We start from the raw sequence: 18,921 nt of genomic DNA on the forward strand, positions 1-18,921 counted from the left end.
TCCGTTACTCATTTTGGACAATATTTATTTGTCAACCCACAGGATCTGACTTCTTCCTAAAGATTTCAGAGAAAAAGCTGAAATATGACCATCAAGTCAAACATGAGGATGGCAACAAGTCTGCAGGAGATGGAGGTATGTACATAGATCAGTCTTGGGAATGCGAGGACTGGTGGTTTTCTTTTTTCTTTTTTTGGTCTATTGTGTCACGTAATAGTTCTGATGGAGCCTGTTCTTATTAAATCATCATTTGTACATCCTAAATCATCATAGATGAGGTGAATGCTGATAGCAAATAAGTTTCTATCTCTTCTTCTGTTTGAGACTTGACTTTCCTAGCTTAACTAGTGTCCTGATTTCCAAGCTGCGAATACTGAAGCTAGTCTACACAGATATTTGCTCAATAGATTATATTGTCAGAGTTCCCGCCAACTCCAAGTGTCTCTCTCACACTCAGCCACCAAACCAGTGCTTACTAAAAGGTGCATGACTAATTGTTGAAATAACTTGTATAAATGCTGACTACACAGCTATTTGGCCTGGCCCATTCTGGGTCATTAAGAGAATCCTCTTTTGACCGACCAAATGATACATTTACAAATAAGAACTTTGGGCCTTGACGAAATAGTACAATCAGAAAGAGGCTCATATTAGATAAAAGAAAATTTAGTTCTGAAACTGATTTCTGGTTGTTTTCTGACACAAATGAGCTCTTTCCTCGGTTCTCACTGACTCTAGAGGATGGTGCAGGGGGACGCTGTCCTAATGGATTTGTATCATTAATTTAACTCTTTGCATTATGTTTGGCCCAAAGAAGTCCATTATAGCTCTTGGTTCGATTACTTGTATTTCAGAACGTTCTGTTTTTGCCCTAGGAAGCTCACTCAAGTCTTACAGAGCGTTTATTTTCCTCTTTCATCCAAAAATGTTAAATAATTTTGCCTTGAATTTCAGAGTCATGTCATCAAATGTAAAAATTAATGTGAAGAAATCTTGTTAGGTAATAAAAACTTTGAAGAAGCAGATGTGCAAAAAGTTGATATTCAAAAAGAGGAATGCCGTCTGCCTGATCATTCTAAAGGATCGCCGGCTAGATGGTGGCTAAAAGACAGGAAAACCAGGATGAAAGACCGGACTCAAGAAGTTGTTGGTGAACGCACACCTGTAATTGACCTGACAAACGATGGGAGGGTACATTTCAGTCCTCAGTCTTCTCTCTGTGCTCTAAGTTTTCCCAAGTAAAAGTTGGTAAATCAGCAATGCCATATCACATAACATCCTTCTCTAATGGGTCATCTGATATTCTTGATAATCTCATTTATATCAGTGATGATATATCTTTTTAAGGAAGACCACCCGAAAACGGTGATCGACCTGTATATTAGTGATAATATAATAAACCTTTGTTATTTCGTTCTAGTTTCTGTTTTCTATTTTTGTGTGAGGTTATTTACAAGGAGATTATTGCACATTTTTGTCATTTATCTTTCAATTCATGAAGGCGACTCCTAGTATTTGTTTAGAAATATCTTATTAGTAAAGCATTTCATGGTTGATTTAGTAACGTCGAAATGGTCTGGATGTATAAATTCTCAGTCTTCTTCCTAATAATTGCCCCCGTGCCCGTTAAGAAAATGAATACCAAAAATATCTTTGGTGAAAATTTATAGCATCTGCTGAAAATCTTAGTCCGAAAGGCCACAATTCATGGTAAACTAGGTAAAGAGTAGAAAACCAGGTAAAAGCAGATCGTCAATTCATGGAAAAGTTTTTCAATTGGCTAAAACCTTTGGTGAAAATATTTTTGTTCTCTTCATGGATCGGCATTTCATATGGAATGATGGAACTTGAATTAGATATGATGTCCTTTATTAAATTGGTTGGTGTGTGGTTATAAGTAGAGTGACGCAAGGGTGACTTATGTACCAGATTTTCCAATATCATCCCAAAAAACTAAACTCTGCCTTATGTAAAGTTGTCAGGGTATGATCAACCTCTGGATTTAAAATCACTTCTCTTATACCAGGTACTGGCGATAAATTATAAGAACATTCTGTAGCATTAGTAAGAGGTGTAAGGGTTATTTACCATGTTTGGTATATTACATTTTTTTTCAGAACCCAGATGTTGTTGGAGTGAAGGATTATCAACAACGGTATTCTAGACATTGTAGAGTCTTATCCATGACTTGTATCAGTCGACGATGCTATGTAAATAGCCAGAGACATGTGACGTGTATGGCTAGCCCAATATCATGATTGGATCTACCAGGCCAGATCATGAGTTTAATACAATGATTGTGGTGACCAGACCCGTTCATGAGTGAATAAAAAATTATAAACGGAGGTTGTTGTCCCAGCAGAAATATGTGGGGAATAATTCCTCTGCTTTTGCTAGTTGCAGCCTTCCTAGTGCTACATCTGTGTTAAAAGCTATAGCCTTTAGGGAGGGCTAAACTTCTTTTTGTGATTACCTAGTCCCCCTCAAGTGTAATGATAACCACTGGCTGGGACAAATGTGATATGAGAAAAATTGATTCATTCACTTGGTTTCTCCATGCATCAATCGGGGTTGCATGAGCTAGGTCTAAGTTTACAGTATTAGATACCGACAAGGTACGCTAAACGGCGCCCCGGTACCATATCTAGGCCCTTCTATCAACCCAAGGATGCCCAGGCCCATGACTTGGGAGAAGTATAAATACAAGGAAAGAAAGCACCAAAAGGATATGAAGAAGTCATTGTGAGTTCCCTTCCGCTATTCTGTTACAGTTCTTGCTTCTCTTCTTCCTCCCTCTTGACCCTTCCTCCCTGTCCTCTCTCATCCGCTGCTGCAGAATTCCTGTCAGCCATCAGACGTCGGCGTCAGGAGATCAGCTGCGGCAATTCCTCTTCTCTCTCTCTCTGGATACTCTTCTTCTCTTTCCTTCCTGCCACACCTCTCGATCGATCGACAATTTCAGTACTGCTTGAAACTATTAGAATTGAAGTTTTCAAGAGTCTGTTCGTGGCCAAGAATTACAGATATGATTGAAGATCATATCAGATAACCACTGGCTGGGACAAATATGATATGAGAAAGAATGATTCATTCACTTGGTTTCTCCGTGCATCAATCGGGGTTGTATGAGCTAGGTCTAAGTGTTAGTCCAGCCCATCTCACGTGGGCCCATTAAGAGATGACCGTTGGACTCCAACGGTCATCCCTCCTTGTGTACACGACTATAAAAGCTCAATTGTACTTGTTGTAATCTTCTCGACTGATTTTTCATACAAATATATCGTTCTCCTTTTTATTCTCTCAATCTGTCTACTGGCATCATCGTGAGGTTTCACATGGTATCAGAGCAATCTTGAAATTGGCGGAAAGAAAAAACAACATTTGGTGAAGTTTGTCGCTGATCCGCAGCGAAGTTAGGTTTCCACTCTTCGGTGGAGAAGACCGGCAAGGTCGTGTTTGTTTCGCTCGATTCTTCTCAGCGTGAAAGGTCGGAGAAGCCCTTTCGACGGGAAAAATCGGCGAAGCAGGATACTCTCGGCGAAGCCCTCTCGACGGGAAATAAACGTCAGCTCTCCTCTTCTTGGCGAAGAAGGCCGGCAAAGCTTGTCCTATTCTCCTCAGCGGGAAAGATCATCGAAGCCGGACCTTCTTGGCAGGAAAAGTCGGCGAAGCCCGACCTGTTTTTCTCTCCCGGGGGGAAGCTTGGCGAAGTCTGAACATTGCTTCTATTGGGTATTCCTTTTATCGGGCGTTCCTTCTATCGGGCGTTCCCTCTATTGGATATTCCTCCTGTCGGGCGTCCCTTCTTTTGGGCATTCTTTTGGGCAAGAATACTTCTTTTGGGCATTCTTCCAAAAACGGGATTCTTCTATTGGGTATTCTCCTATTAGTCTATTGAACTATCCCAAAACGGGATTATTCATTGGGGCCGTACTCATTCGGCAATAGTCTCATCTCAAGAGAAGAATCAACAACATTGTGTCGTATTCATTCGGCAAGCATCGACTCGACTCATAACTCAGGTCGGTGACTCTTACTTGTGTTATTCATCAGTTAAGCAAGCTTGAGGGGTGGTAAAACCCGATCAACGATGTTGGAAAAGGAGGCTGAAAGTTCGACCTCCAAGGAGACTGATATTACAATCCAGAACAGGGTGATTCTACCTGATCTGGATATGAAATACAACGGCGTGAATGGTCAAAAATGGGTTATGCTTGCTCAACGATCACTTAAAGCTGCATATTTGGGTAAACATCTGACAGAAGATGCACCCTCAGAGGATGATCCAAAATCATGTATCTGGGAGTCAGAAGAAGCGCTAATAGTCAACTGGATGATACGAAATATGGAAGAAGAACAAAGGGACGATTATCTACTCATAGATTGTGTTCGCGATTTGTGGGAAGAGATCAATAAATCTTGTGCAGAAACTCATAGCGACTTTCGGGTCTTTGATCTCCGGGAACAAGAGAGGACACTGAAGCAAGGTAGCATGTCTATATCTTCATATTCGGCAAAGCTCAAAGCTATTTGGAGGGAACTGGATGTCTTGTGGCCTACAGGAGATAAAAACTCCCCCTCCTATCTGCGAGAAGTCAAATTCAGAACACTTACGTTTCTGATGGGGTTAAATCCAGAATATGAAACTTTACGGAGCCAACTACTCCATCGGGAACGATTTCCAACACTGGCAGAGGCTATCTCTGAACTACAAGGGGCAGAGCGATGGAAAAAATTGATATGCAAGGACGAAGAGCCCACTCCTCAGCCCTCTGTAGCTCACCTAGCAAAAAAGAGTGAACCACGGAATACCACAAGTTCTACCACGCAAGCACCTACTACGCAAGCACCTAAAGCAAATTCTAAAGAAGGTAATCCTCCCGACCCACCAGTTTGCGGCTATTGTAGGAAGGAAGGCCACGTAAAGAAGGACTGCCAAAAATTGGCTTGGAAGGAGGAGCAGATCCGGAAAGGCCTTTGGATACCTAGAGACCAGAAGAAGGCATATGTTGCGAGTGAAGGGAGCGATCCCTCCACCAAGATGAGTAATGACGGGGGCGAGATTCAGAAAATCATCCAATCCGAAGTGACTAAAATTTTGCAGAAGATGAGCTCCACGTCACTGGTCAGATCAGGTAAACACCTTGCACTTACTACTCATAATCATACAAGTTCCATATCATCATCTTGGATTTTGGATTCAGGGGCGACAGATCACATGTCACCCCAAAAATCCCTGTTTAAATCATATGAACCGGTTTCTAGTGGTCATAAAGTTTTTACTGCTAATGGTGGGATTTTAAAAGTAGAAGGAAGGGGGACCGTCTTTGTTAAGGGAATGCAATTAAAGGAAGTTTTACACGTACCTGACTTAAAAGCAAATTTACTCTCTCTAACGCAGTTAGTTGTTGATACTAATTTGAGATTCATTCTTGATGCCGATTCCTGTTTTTTGTGCTTAAAGGACACCGGGAAGAAGATTTCATCTGTTAGACGGGAAGGGGGCCTTCTCCTACTAGACGGATTGGAGGAGGGTGATCATCGAAAAATGGCATACAACACCCAAAGTGAAGAGCGGGTCATCCTCCTTCATTGAAGACTAGGGCACCCCTCATTCTATCTTTTGAAACATGTATACCCCAACTTGTTTAAGGGAGTTTTTGTGGACAATCTGATTTGTGAGTCATGTCAATTTGCCAAACACAAAAGAACGAGTTTTCCTCCTTCGAATCATCGATCTTCCGCTGCATTTGAATGTGTCCATAGTGATGTATGGGGACCGTGTTCCACCACGGGTCTCTTTCATCACCGGTGGTTCATTTTATTTGTCGACGATTTCACTAGATATACCTGGGTATATCTGCTGAAATCAAAAGCTGAAGTTCCATCAGTCATTACACTTTTTTGCGAGATGATTCATACACAGTTTAATAGAAAGATCAAGGTTCTCAGAACAGATAATGCCAAAGAATACTTTTCTGGAGAGGTCATAACATATCTAGGGGATCAGGGAATTGTACAGCAGTCCTCTTGTGTAAACACTCCTCAGCAGAATGGACTTGCTGAGAGGAAAATTGGTCATATTATGTCCACAACTCGAGCTCTTCTGTTCCAACGAAACTGCTCCAAACAGTACTGGAGTGAAGCTGTTGCCACGGCCACTCACCTCATAAATCGCACCGCGTCCAAAACTTTAAATTTCTCTTCTCCTATTGATCTTATGTCTACAGAATTTCCACATTTGTGTTTAAAGACTAACTTGCCCGCCAAGATATTTGGTTGCGTCGTATATGTACATGCTCACCATGCAGGAAAGTTAGATCCCAGGGCACTCAAGTGTCTCTTCCTGGGGTATTCATCGACTCAAAAAGGTTATAGGTGTTATCATCCCAACTCAAGGCGGATCTACACTACAGCAGACGTCGCCTTTGACAAGGGACGGATGTTTTATGACGCAGAAAGCCGGTCCGATGGGAATCTCGACTTGGAGGTGTTGACGAGTGACAATGAACAGCTGGCACTCTCTGCACCACTCAACACGAGTCTACTGCCCGTTGCAGATCCGCTTCTCTGCCCAATTTCGGAGGAAGAACAACCTAATCTCTCAGATCTCAATACAAGCACTGATGCCGCGGTGTGTGCCGACACTCCTAGCAACAATGGCTGGTCTATCGTCGTCAGCAAGGGTGTCCGAGCATGCACACAAACAAAGCGATATCCTGTTGGAAACTATGTGTCATATAATCGAATTTCCCGGTATAATAAAGTGATTCAAGCCTTATTGAGCGTGACGGTCCCACAAACAGTCAACGAAGCCCTGCGGTCAACTGAATGGAAACAAGCTATGGATGAGGAAATGGAAGCACTTGAGCGAAATTCTACATGGGAAATGTGTCCTCTACCAGCTGGCAAGAAGGTGGTGGGTAGTCGATGGGTTTTCTCTATCAAATACCATTCTGATGGCTTTATTGCACGGTATAAAGCTCGCCTGGTCGCACGAGGATATACCCAGTCCTATGGTATTGATTATACTGAGACCTTTGCTCCGGTGGCAAAGTTGAATACAATTCGTGTGTTAATTGCTTTGGCAGCGCTCTTTGATTGGAAGTTGTTTCAATATGATGTCAAAAATGCATTTTTACATGGCGACTTGGAAGAGGAAGTATACATGTCACCACCCCCCGGCTATTCTCTGAGTCACAATTCAGGCGATGTATGTCACCTTAAGAAATCTCTATATGGCCTCAAGCAATCCCCTCGCGCCTGGTTCGGAAAATTCTCTCAAACCATGCTGGCTGCCGGTTTCTTCCAGAGTGAAGGCGACCACACGTTATTCATCAAGCATAGTCCTCACGGGAAAATCGCTATTCTTATTGTTTATGTTGATGATATTATAATCACAGGAAACGATGTGGACGAAATTCGGAGCCTTGAAGCACACCTCACTAGCTCTTTTGATATTAAAGCACTTGGCCTACTTACCTATTTCTTGGGCATTGAGGTGGCATATTCTAAGACTGGAATCGTTCTGTCCCAGCACAAGTATATTCTTGATCTACTGTGGGAAACCGGTAAATTGGACTGTCGTCCAGCCGTACTCCAGTAGACATCAATGTCAAGCTAAAGGCTGAGCAGCATAGTCAAGATGCCCCAGTGAACAAGGCGTCATTTCAGCGACTTATTGGGCGACTGCTGTATCTCAACCATACTCGCCCTGATATTGCATTCGCTGTTAACTCCTTGAGTCAGTTTATGAGTGACCCTCGGGAGTCCCATCAACGAGCAGCCGATCGCATTCTTGCCTGTCTTAAAGGATCTATTGGCCAAGGGCTCCTGTTCCGGACGGGCGGAGAACCCACTGTGGCTCTCTATACCGATTCTGATTATGCAGGGTCGTTTGAGGATAGTCGGTCCACCACGGGGTATTGCAGTTTTATTGGAGGTAACCTCGTTACCTGGAGAAGTAAAAAGCAGAAGGAAGTATCTCTCTCCAGTGCTGAAGCTGAATTTCGTGCCTTAATGAAGGGAGTGTGTGAGGGCATGTGGCTCAAGGATATTCTACAAGACTTACATCTTTTTCCTGGTACGGGGCTCAATCTTTATTCAGACAGTAAGTCTGCTATTGCTATGGCCAAGAACCCCGTCCAGCATGAACGGACCAAGCATGCACGCGTGGCACGTCATTACATTAAGCAGAGCATCGATGATGGGTTTATTATTCCCCATCACATCCCAACGCTGGAGCAAGTAGCTGATATTTTCACGAAGGGCCTACCAGGCCCACAATTTCAAGCTTTGGTGTCCAAGTTGGGCATGTTTAACATCTATACCCAACTTGAGGGGGGGTGTTAGTCCAGCCCATCTCACGTGGGCCCATTAAGAGATGACCGTTGGACTCCAACGGTCATCCCTCCTTGTGTACACGACTATAAAAGCTCGATTGTACTTGTTGTAATCTTCTCGAATGATTTTTCATACAAATATATCGTTCTCCTTTTTATTCTCTCAATCTGTCTACTGGCATCATCGTGAGGTTTCACACTAAGTTTACAATATTATGAAATACAGGAAAAGCGAAACAAGCCCTGGTAGAGAACATGAGGAAAGGTAAGACATATGCAACTTGAACAAGCTGACTCCCACTTCAAGCTTGTCAATAGATACTTTTTATCCCCCAGTATGTTGATGATATTGTCCCAACCAAATCAAGAACAGAAGTCTTGAAAAGAAACACACAAATAAATGGTTGCAATGCTGATCTCGCAGATTGGTGCATAATTCTCTTCCAGACGCGTCTCCCCTAGCTATCCTGTTGAATGCAGTCACCATCTCCTCAGATCTCCTGCTCACAAATTACCAGCCAAATGTCCAATGCCCCTTTTCCCCCTGGAGCTCTCCTTCTGAAGAATCAAGAAGGCCCCGACCTCCACTACCAGTACAGCCTCGGTAGTGTACTTGTTTGTGTTGAGTTATGTTGTACTAACTATGAGCCTAAGGCCATGTAAATGTAATAAACTAACTCTAGGCTGATAATGAAACTGCTAACACCTCTAGAAGACTGCTAATGGACCACTGGAAGGCCCATTAGCAGCCCTGTAATGGTCCCTTAAGGACCATTACTCTCCCACTAAGGGCCTATAAAGGGTCCCTTAGTGAAGGCCCACTAGGGGCGGAGATATCAGGCCCTTAGTGGACCTGATATGGTCTGGGCCTGTCCTAGACAGGCCCAGAGTCCAACGGCTATTTAAAATAGCTGTTGGACAGGCCCTCCAACGGCTCCTTTTCAAAAAGGTAGCCGTTGGAGCTTACTTGTAAAACAAGTAAAGGATTACTTGTTTTACAAGTAAGCCTCCTAACTACTTGTGAAAGGGTCTTTTAGACCCTGGATTTATTTGTATAAAAGGGGAACTTCAGTGCAGTAAAAGTCACCTTTTCAGCCCCAACCCTTGTGCACTCTCTTTCTCTCTCTACTTTCTCTCTCTAGACTTTCTCTCTCCTCCGAATTCTGCTGTTCTACAGTTTGACTCCCCACATGTCCTTGCACGTGTGATCTCTCCCAATTTTCTTTCCAACCACATGCCTTATTCTTTCTTGTACGAGTAACTTTTGGGTTGGTTACAATTGATTAGCCTGTTGAAAGTAAGGCCAGGGGGACTCTTCACTGACAAATTAGCCACTTGGTGAAGAGATCATACACACTTCATCTCAATGATTCTAAAATCAATCTTTCCCAGATAAATACGTCTCTTTTACATGTTTTGTTCTGTCAAGTCAGAGCCTGGTATGCATTTTCAAATCTTCAAGGGACCCATAGAGCCTCACATATTCATTTGGCAACTTCTCTGGATTCTGCCTCATCACTGGGTCTCGCCAGCACATCCTGCTTCTTAATTATCCATGAGGCCAGGTTACCCCCAACATAGCACTAATACCCTGATTTTGACCTCCACTTCATAATCAACCCTCCATAGTTCGCATTGGTAAAGATACTCACTGATTTGTCAGTTTGTATCTCGAACACGTAGATTCATGGTGTGTAGCAGCTCTGTGGTGTCGTTGTCAATGATGACATGCAGCAGAGACTTCTGTACATCTCTGATACCATGTGATTGTCTGGTCCTTACCTAGCATAACCCTAGCCAATGGCTGGAGAAAATGTGACCAAAAAAGGATTGATTCATTCACCAGGGTTTCCCATGTTTATGTATGGGTTATGTGAGCTGGGTCTAAGTAGACTCCACAAGGATTAAAAGATATAAGGGGATCCAATGGCTCTGATTTCATAAGGCCAGGTTTACAATCTTTAGAAATAAAGGGAAAACGAAATAATTCCGATAGAGAACATGGGGAATGGTAAGGCATATGAAATTTGAACTGGCTGACACTCTTCTTAAACTTTAGATAAGCAGGTTTCGCTTTCCAACAGTCTCAACTGGGACAGAGAAATATGCATGATGAGGGCCTTTTAATTCTTGCTTTGCGTAGCTTTAGGATGAAACTCTATAACTCATTCTTATAGAGCTGTGAATAGCAATAGGGCCTCAAATCGATGGTCTTGGTGTGCGGAATCTGGTGGATAGAATGATCCACTTTTGCATAGGGGGCTGATACAGTCCCTGCTGGGGATCGTATAGTGAAGGGCTGACCCTGGCAGAGTGGACAATGCTGAGTGGACAAGGGCGGTGGAGGAGCAGTGGAGTGGGCGTCGCTGGAGGAAATGGGGCTCCGTTGAGTGGACGTTGTCAAGAGAGAGAGAGGAGCTACAGAGAGGAAACACTAACTTGTAGATTCATGTCCTGCCCTCCAACAATGAGGGCTACATATGTAAAGGGAAATGCAAGATGGAGAAAAAGAAGATAATGCCCCTAGTGGGCTTACTAGAGGGAGTAGATCGTAACGGGGGCAAGCCTTTGGGAAGCTGGAATACTGCTGGTAATGTTCTTTGCAGTTCCTCTCCCAGATCTCCCAAAGCCTGGGGTTTGGGGATCACTGATAAGGACCTGCCAATGTCCCACCGAAGAGTGAAGAAGAGGCAGATCACCAAAAGTGCCCAATAAGGCCCATGTGCCAATTCAAATAAGAGAGGGCTCTGGAGAGCGCTTACAAATAATAGGCTTGACCTTTCCAAGAAGGTAGCTGGACACTTTCATAAAGTTGAGTGGCAGAAGCGATTTGGGCTGGCAGGGGGAGTTCCTCCTAAGTCAGAGAACCTACTCTGATTCAATGATGCTTCACTTTCTATCTGTTCCGTCTTTCCTCATCCTCTCTTTAATTTACCATCGGTCTTTCTTCATCTTCTCCTGATCACCATCTATCGTTCCTCCTGAATAGGATCTTGTGGCTATTATTTTGTTGCAGTCTCATTGATATTGGATTTTCGTTCTTGATATAGGTTAGAGTTGTGTCAATCACTTAGTCATTGGGTGCAACATTTGAAGAAGAGATGTCACTTCAAAGGCACTCTTGGGCCTTCTTAGCTCCTTTCATCTATTTCTTTTAGGATAATGGCAGATGTTTAAATGGGGATCTCCCTTCAGACCGACCCACTTTCCCAGCATCTTGAAAGATCAGTAAAAATTGAAATGTAAACAAGTCCGTTCCAAGTCTCCAGCCATCGTATCTTCAATCTTACCTGTATGTTAGGTAATTCTGATAGAAAGATATCCTGAAAATTTTAAATGCCCTGTAGAATAATCTTGACATCTGCACATATCCCAATCTTTTGAACAGTCTGACCACTGCCCATGGTTATCTTGCAGCCTTTTGCAAAGCTGCTGGAGGCTTTTACAAAGCACGTTGTGAGTGACCCCACTGTCAATAAGGCCGATTTCTGAATCTACCAAAAAACAATTTGAATCTGTCAAATAGCCTCTCATTTCAATGTCGATAATTTGTATTAGACTACATCATGTTGAGGGTGTTGAACTGGAGCTCTCAAGACATCTCTCTCTCCTTCTCTCGTCTCCATTGTAAGTGGGCCACACTCTATAAGTGGCCCACAAGGGAGACTCTTCCTTCTCACTGGCTCCTCTATTGTAAGTGTGGGCCACACACAGTATAAGTGGCCCACACACACACAGGAAATACTCTCGGAGGACTGCTCTCAGGCCCCCCCCACGTGTGAATCACTTAATGAGGTTCACACGTGGGAGCCTCTTTAAATGAATTCTCCACGTGGGAGTCTCATTAAGTGACTCCCACGTGGGAACTTGATGTAGGGGCCTTTAAAAGGCCCCAAACCCTAGCCGACTAAGCGTGAGTTCCTTTTTTTTGTTGGTTTCTCTTCCTTGTCAGGCGCCGCCCCCAGGGATGGAGCTCCTCCCTCTTCCTCCCTTCTCATAGATCCTCATTCCTCTCTCTCAGATCGAGTTGACAGAGGGAGATATGTGCCACCATGATCTGGTCTTCTGTCGTGTTCTTCTCCTCCTCCTGGACCTTGATTGTTCTATTCTGGGCTTCCAAGCCTTCAACATCCTCTTTAATGGTGAAAATAATGCTGTTAACGAGAAGGTTTCTAAATGCATTATGAGTATCCCTTTGACAACTAGATATACTAAGATACCATGACCACCGATTTGATCGCTAAGAATGTAACTTCATGTGAGAGCACAGAGAATGAGAGAGGGGTGGGCAAAGGTCCCAAAGGGCCAAGCCCATGGGTATGTCAACGTAGAGAAACACCTGGAATAGGGGTTTCCCATATGCAAGTATATCAAAATGAATCTTCAGCTGTTATCTTTTTTTATATGGTGGAAAATTTGAGTTTGCCATTCGCATGAATGATAGCCTGGAGCTTCAGTATCATCGTGATATCTAACCTTCTTAACTCTCTCATTAGGACGGTGGAGTCAGTTCGGAAGGGATAAAGGTAATTCATCCATTTTTCTCTCAAAGAAGAACTAAAAAGGTTGTGGAGTCTTTGCCAATTTTGAAAGCAATAAAAATGGACTACTCTGAAGCAACGGGTGGGATGATCTCTTCTTGCCCCCCTATTCATGTCTCTGTGATGCTTCAAGAACTTGAGGTTAGCTCTTTTTTTCTGTCAGACCATCCCGTCTGATTTTTTCATTAAAAAATTCTAAGTGGTGGAAATACTGCAGGAGAGATTTGATTCACTTGACTGGGGACGCTGGGAAATCTGTGACAAATCATTACTAAACCTCGAAAGTGTTGTGGAACAAAGCAATGTCGTAACCTTTGTTCATGATCCTATTGGTCCTTTGAAATTTGATGGCACCATTTCATCCTTAAATGTTCGCGGCGACAATATACTTCATTGTAGAACATCCCATTCAGAAAAATCACTAATACAGGTGATGGACCCTTCGGGGAGGTCCGAGTTTACCAGCAGTTTTTTAGAAGATAGAGGTGGATCAAGTGAGAGGAAGCCTTCTAGCTTTAAAGTGGTATTTCTATCCTTGGTTGAACATTTTTTTTACTTTTCTTGTTTCTGATGAATAAATAAATATTCTTTCAATTTTCAGTCAGAAGACCAAAGCGAGAAAGCTTTACCTTCCCCGCTTATTATTTCTCAACATAACCTAAAGAATGAGTTGAAAGATGGGTTTGGCCACAAAAGGTCAGCGATTATACCACCTATGGTTTTTTAGTGCTTCTGGTTGATGATGCATTCTTTTCTTTAATTATTTCTGGCTGGAAAATGGACTTTTACAAAACGAGTTTTAGTTTTGTTTCTATGGGTGTTATGGCGCCTTCTACTTGTGTTTATGCACCATTATTACCATGTATCTCAAATATCCAAAAGTCAAAAACATGGATAAGATTAATCATAGCGTGAGGTCATTCTTCCTTGCCTCTGAGTATAAGATCCCACAATGATAACAATAGGTTTACGCCAATTCTTGATCACATTATGCCTGCAAAACCGTGAGCCAAATGCAGCTCCCATTCTCCAGATAAGACTTATTTAACTCCCGATAACCCCGAATCCTTTCTCCTGTTAATTTTTTCTTCCTGTTTTAACAGTAAGTCAGTTACAGTTTCTTAAACTGGTTTATGTTGCTCATGTGTCTCTCTATTTCCTTCCTCTCCCAACTCTGATGTCTGCTTCTTGTTTTTCAATCCCTCCCTCGTGTAAGTAGATGTTGGTGTCGTGACACTGTCATCTGCAATGTTTATGATGCAAACATGGTAGTCATCTGTTGGAAAGTGAAAGAAATCAAACATAACTGTTAGGCATTGTTAGAGCACTGTGCTTAACTGGCTGTGAGAATGGTTTTGGGTTTTACAGAAGAATCTCGTTGAATGCAGAGACGAGACTGGTCTAAATACCAGTTACCTAGATGGATCACTTAGGATAGATTGATAAATAGCAGCATTGGCCCTTCTTTTTACACCTACTTTGCAAGACATCAGGGTAGGTTCGATTGCATTTGCCTTATGTCAAATGTGTCTGCCTAGTGCAGGAGTTTGAAAAGAGGGTGTCGGTTTGAGTCTTATTAATTCGTACCCCTAGTCAATGTGTAACCATGCGGGCCCAACTTGGGCCAATACAGAGTATTTATTTATTTAACAAAAGCAGTGGGCCCATCAAGTACTCTTTTTAAAGTGGGTTCTCCCACTCTTGTCAACTGTTGAGTTTTTCTTTGAGTCAAAGTTTCTTGATAGTTGGTGGTGTCTCTGGGGTTTAAGAACTCTTACTGTCACAAAGATCCTTGTTCCCTTTATGTCAGAGAGATTTCAAGCTTCCTATTGAGCTTCCAGAGCAAAGGATTCCTAAGGCGACCTCCATTAGTTGAATGTTCTGAACAGCATACCCTAGTGCTCAAGGAAGTAATAGTGTCTTGGTCAATGTTTTTTTTTTTGAAAAGTGTCGGGGTCAATGTTGGAAGATGAGTTATTCATACGCAGTTCACATGCATTTTTTATAAGATTTTCTTTTCACCATGCATTCAATTAGCTTCATGGTGCTATGGTGTGCTACTGAAAATAGATATTTAGTTGTGATTTGAGACGTACTTAACTATCTGACAGTCACTTGTCATTTCTTCGGTTTTCTTGTCCAGGTTCATTGATAAACATCATTGGAGAAACTTTCAAAAGAACTGTGTTTCTCATTATTTCCCAAGCTTATAATAAACTTAATTTTTTTATAAGGGTTTCTTGTTCTTTGGGGTCAGTAGTAACTGTTTTTTTACTTGTCAGTATATGCCTTTGCTCGTTTACATTTTCACTGATCTCACGAAAAAATATTGACTCCAACTTTACATCATTTTCAGTGTGTCACTGCACCTATTGGACCGCTTTGGTGAAAGTCATGTGTGGACAAAGAAATACAGGCCCAAAAGTGCGGCAGAGGTACTAATGTATTTTTTGTCCACAAATGGCATCTTTGATCAATATTGGCTGGTTTGATGTGAGGTCATATTTGTATTCTTGAATAATTTCGTTTTCACAGGTCTGTGGAAACATTGACTCTGTCAAGTTTCTTGTCGAATGGCTGACATCATGGAAAGAAAGGAATTCTCAAACAGCTAAAGGCTCTATAAGTTATAAATGCACTGACGCAGATATCAAAGAGAATGACAACGACTTTGAAGAAATATCGTCTGACAGCTACTCAGACTCTCAAAGTGATGATGAATATCCGCTCAGAAATGTTCTTGTAGTTACTGGCCCTGTTGGAGTATGTACTTATGGCTGCATCATTTGTTTTTTTTTCAAAGAATTTCATTTGTTTATTTGTTTTGAATTAGATGATCCTGTAATTCCAGAGCATGACATTGTTGCATGATTACTTAATGCTGATTTAAATTAAAAGTGGCTTCTTGACTCTGGGATTTGAATCAATTGACAACTTGCTGCCATTTGTGAGAGTTTGAAGTAGAAGAATTAAAGCATTTTTTTTGCAGCTCGATCTTTGACAGTGTTTCCTGATTTAAAGTAGTTTGTTTATCATATGTATGAAGAACAAGACTCTCCTCTTATTGATTCACACAGATATATGAGAGACAAGATAGAGAGATCTTGGAGAAAGGGAGGAACTGCATTTCATTCATCAAAGCACATGCCATGAACATTTATAATGCTTGATACGACTCAAAGCACCTTTTCAATGAAACTTTTCAGGGAAATCCTCAGGTCATGGAATAAGCAACTTCCGGAATTCCTAAGAGAGTTTCTTCTCTCCCTTATCCCTTGGCATGCCATAATCTCCATCAGTAATCTCTCCTTTTTATAGAAAACAACATTAAACCAATGATCTCCCCATCAATGTCCTTCTGTAATATTCTTAACAACAAGGTGTACGCGTAAGTCCGCAAACTTCTTCTTGCTTACATTGTAAACCTTATGGATAATGAATCCAGGCTGCTGGGTACATTCATCCAGCTCTTTGACGGGTATTTCATCTTTGGTGAAACCAGCAAGGTATCAACTAATTCGAAGTGAAAACCATTGTACTTAGAATCTTCATAATGCCACTTCATTTTTCTTCTCTGTTTGGAGACCTAACAATGTCTCCGATTGACTTGGCATCATTCTCCATCACATCAAGAAGGAATATTTCTTGACTGAGTTATGAAGATATGTGGATATCACTACAAGATGAGATCATACCACGTGAGAAAATGTATTTTTTTGATTGATGACTATCGGCTTCTCAAGTGTGACATGAGAAGGATGATACAGCTGAGATCAATGGAAGTACCAAGAATGATGCCAAGCCAATCGAAGACACAGTGAAGGTCTCCAACGGGAGATGATAGAATATTATGTGTATACCATGTTCACTTCTGAAGTTTTTCACTTTGAGCTAAGTGATACTGTTCTGGTTTCACCAGAGATGATTGAGCAAAATCTCACTGTCTTACCCGTCAAAGAGCTGGATGAATGTACCCAGCAGCCTGGATTCATTATCCATAAGGTTTACAATGTAAGCAAGAAGAAGTTTGCGGACTTACGCGTACACCTTGTTGTTAAGAATATTACAGAAGGACATTGATGGGGAGATCATTGGTTTAATGTTGTTTTCTATAAAAAGGAGAGATTACTGATGGAGATTATGGCATGCCAAGGGATAAGGGAGAGAAGAAACTTTCTTCGGAATTCCGGAAGTTGCTTATTCCATGACCCGAGGATTTCCCTGAAAAGTTTCATTGAAAAGGTGCTTTGAGTCGTATCAAGCATTATAAATGTTCATGGCATGTCCTTTGATGAATGAAATGCATTTCTTCCCTTTTTTTTCTAATCTATCTCACTTTCCTTTCTCCCATAGTCCCTTGGCTGCTGTTGGACCACTCCGGCAGACACATGAATGACTGGGCCGATCTACATTTTGCCAGCTGAATAGATTCTGGCTGCCAGCAATGGGTTTCAGTGAAGAGATGGCGTCGCAATGGTCATCACAGTCTGGGTAAGGCATAGCAACAGTGAGGCTGGCCAGAAAAGTTGCCAGGCTGCGAAGGCATCTTATTTGGGTCAGGAAGCAAAGTCATGAGGAATCTAACCCAATGCAAAATGATGGCTTATTAGGAGGAAAGGAATTGTACAGCATAGAAGATAAATGATTGGAAATAGATGAAGACAAGAAAATGGAGCTGCATTTGAAGACAGATTGCGGCAAATGTGATTGAAAGAGGGTCAAGCAAACAAGAGCTTTAATCAAATATTAAAGGTCCAGGTGAGGAATTAGGAATATTTTGGGACCCGAGCAGTGGGTGGAGCTCTTGCAGACCGCTGGAATCATCATTCTGGACCTTTTAATAAGAGGAGAAGTCCCTATTCTCTGGAATTTTGGGGACAGCCATCGATTGATTATCAGTGTGCTATTTAGGCCTGCCATTTATGTCGGGATTGCTTTTGACCACAGATGGCTCCGGTGATTCAGAACAGAGTCTTGTTGAAGGGGGCCACTTGCTAATGCTTCAATCAGGTGTGTTCGGCAATTCTTATACTCTACCCATTGGTCTATAAGCTACCAATAGTTGGAAGGCTTGATTAGGAGGTCCTTTTGGAAATGATCTGAGTTGGGAAATGGAAGGGGGATGCCCTTAGTCTCATGGGATGTAGTTTGCAGACCCGTGGATTGATGGGATCTGGTTATGAAAGCCTTGAAGGGCAGTTATGGCATGAGGCTGAATTGGGAGAGACAGGCGGTTCACGTCAGAGGAGAATCTTCTTTTGACTGGCCATCTGACAGATCTACCCTGAACCTCTGAATTGTTTGGTCCCAAACTTGGGGATGGCTCCTAATTGCGGTATTGGTGAGATGACCAGCCAGTTCAATGCATCCTACGGGAGACGTTTCCATGCTTTTTGCCCTTGCATGGAATCATCATGCCCGGTTAATGAGCGCTAGGATAGCACATGGAATTCAATGTTTGAGGGTGCTCTGTCAGACCAGAAGGTGGTTGAGTTATTGAGCATGCAGTAGTCATTATTTGACGTCAGATATCTGAGCAAGACACATGATGGATGTGAGTGGAGATGCATCTCCTTTTTTATCCGGGATGCCTACATGAAGACAAGAGCTGGATTGATGAAGGAACCGCCAACTGTCAACTTATGTAGACTTATATGGAAGCAGAAAATTCCATAAGGAGCAGATCTTTGGATGTCTACTAAGTAGGCAGCGCATGTGACCCATGTCTTTCGGAAAAGAATGTTCCCAAATGCCCTGGCAAAATGCGCTATGTGCACAAGCGACGAGGAAGACTGCTCTCAGCTTTTCTTTGCATCGCAGCTTGCTATGGGCTATAGGGTTGCATTTTGATGAGGTTGTGCTTAAAGGGTAGGCTGCCTGAACTGACAGCGTTCTTCATGACATGGAGAATTTTCTATTATACTTGTTTTGAAGGGAGTGAAGGGGAGCCTTTCCGATCATCCTGTGTATTTATAGCATCAAGTAGATCACTATCTTTTTTGATAATATTATCATGTGCTTGCTTGTAATTTCTTATC

At 42.3% G+C, this 18,921-nt stretch overlaps 1 protein-coding gene across 5 annotated transcripts in view; it reads left to right on the forward strand.

Moving 5' to 3' along the window:
- Positions 1 to 18,921, forward strand: part of LOC144710957 (P-loop containing nucleoside triphosphate hydrolases superfamily protein) — a 29,139-nt gene that overhangs the window by 1,907 nt on the left and 8,311 nt on the right. For 2 of the 5 annotated variants that reach the window (XM_078584813.1, XM_078584815.1), the window contains exons 3-9: positions 43 to 135; positions 1,001 to 1,191; positions 12,839 to 13,024; positions 13,101 to 13,406; positions 13,485 to 13,579; positions 15,240 to 15,318; positions 15,419 to 15,646. In XM_078584813.1, the coding sequence (XP_078440939.1) occupies positions 43 to 135; positions 1,001 to 1,191; positions 12,839 to 13,024; positions 13,101 to 13,406; positions 13,485 to 13,579; positions 15,240 to 15,318; positions 15,419 to 15,646 (1,178 nt within the window). The remainder of the gene's footprint in view (positions 1 to 42; positions 136 to 1,000; positions 1,192 to 12,838; positions 13,025 to 13,100; positions 13,407 to 13,484; positions 13,580 to 15,239; positions 15,319 to 15,418; positions 15,647 to 18,921) is intronic. The other 3 variants (XM_078584816.1, XM_078584817.1, XM_078584814.1) reach the window with 2 other exon arrangements.

Source organism: Wolffia australiana, chromosome 13 (genome assembly GCF_029677425.1).
Source record: "Wolffia australiana isolate 7733 chromosome 13, ASM2967742v1".
Taxonomy (NCBI): domain Eukaryota; kingdom Viridiplantae; phylum Streptophyta; class Magnoliopsida; order Alismatales; family Araceae; genus Wolffia; species Wolffia australiana.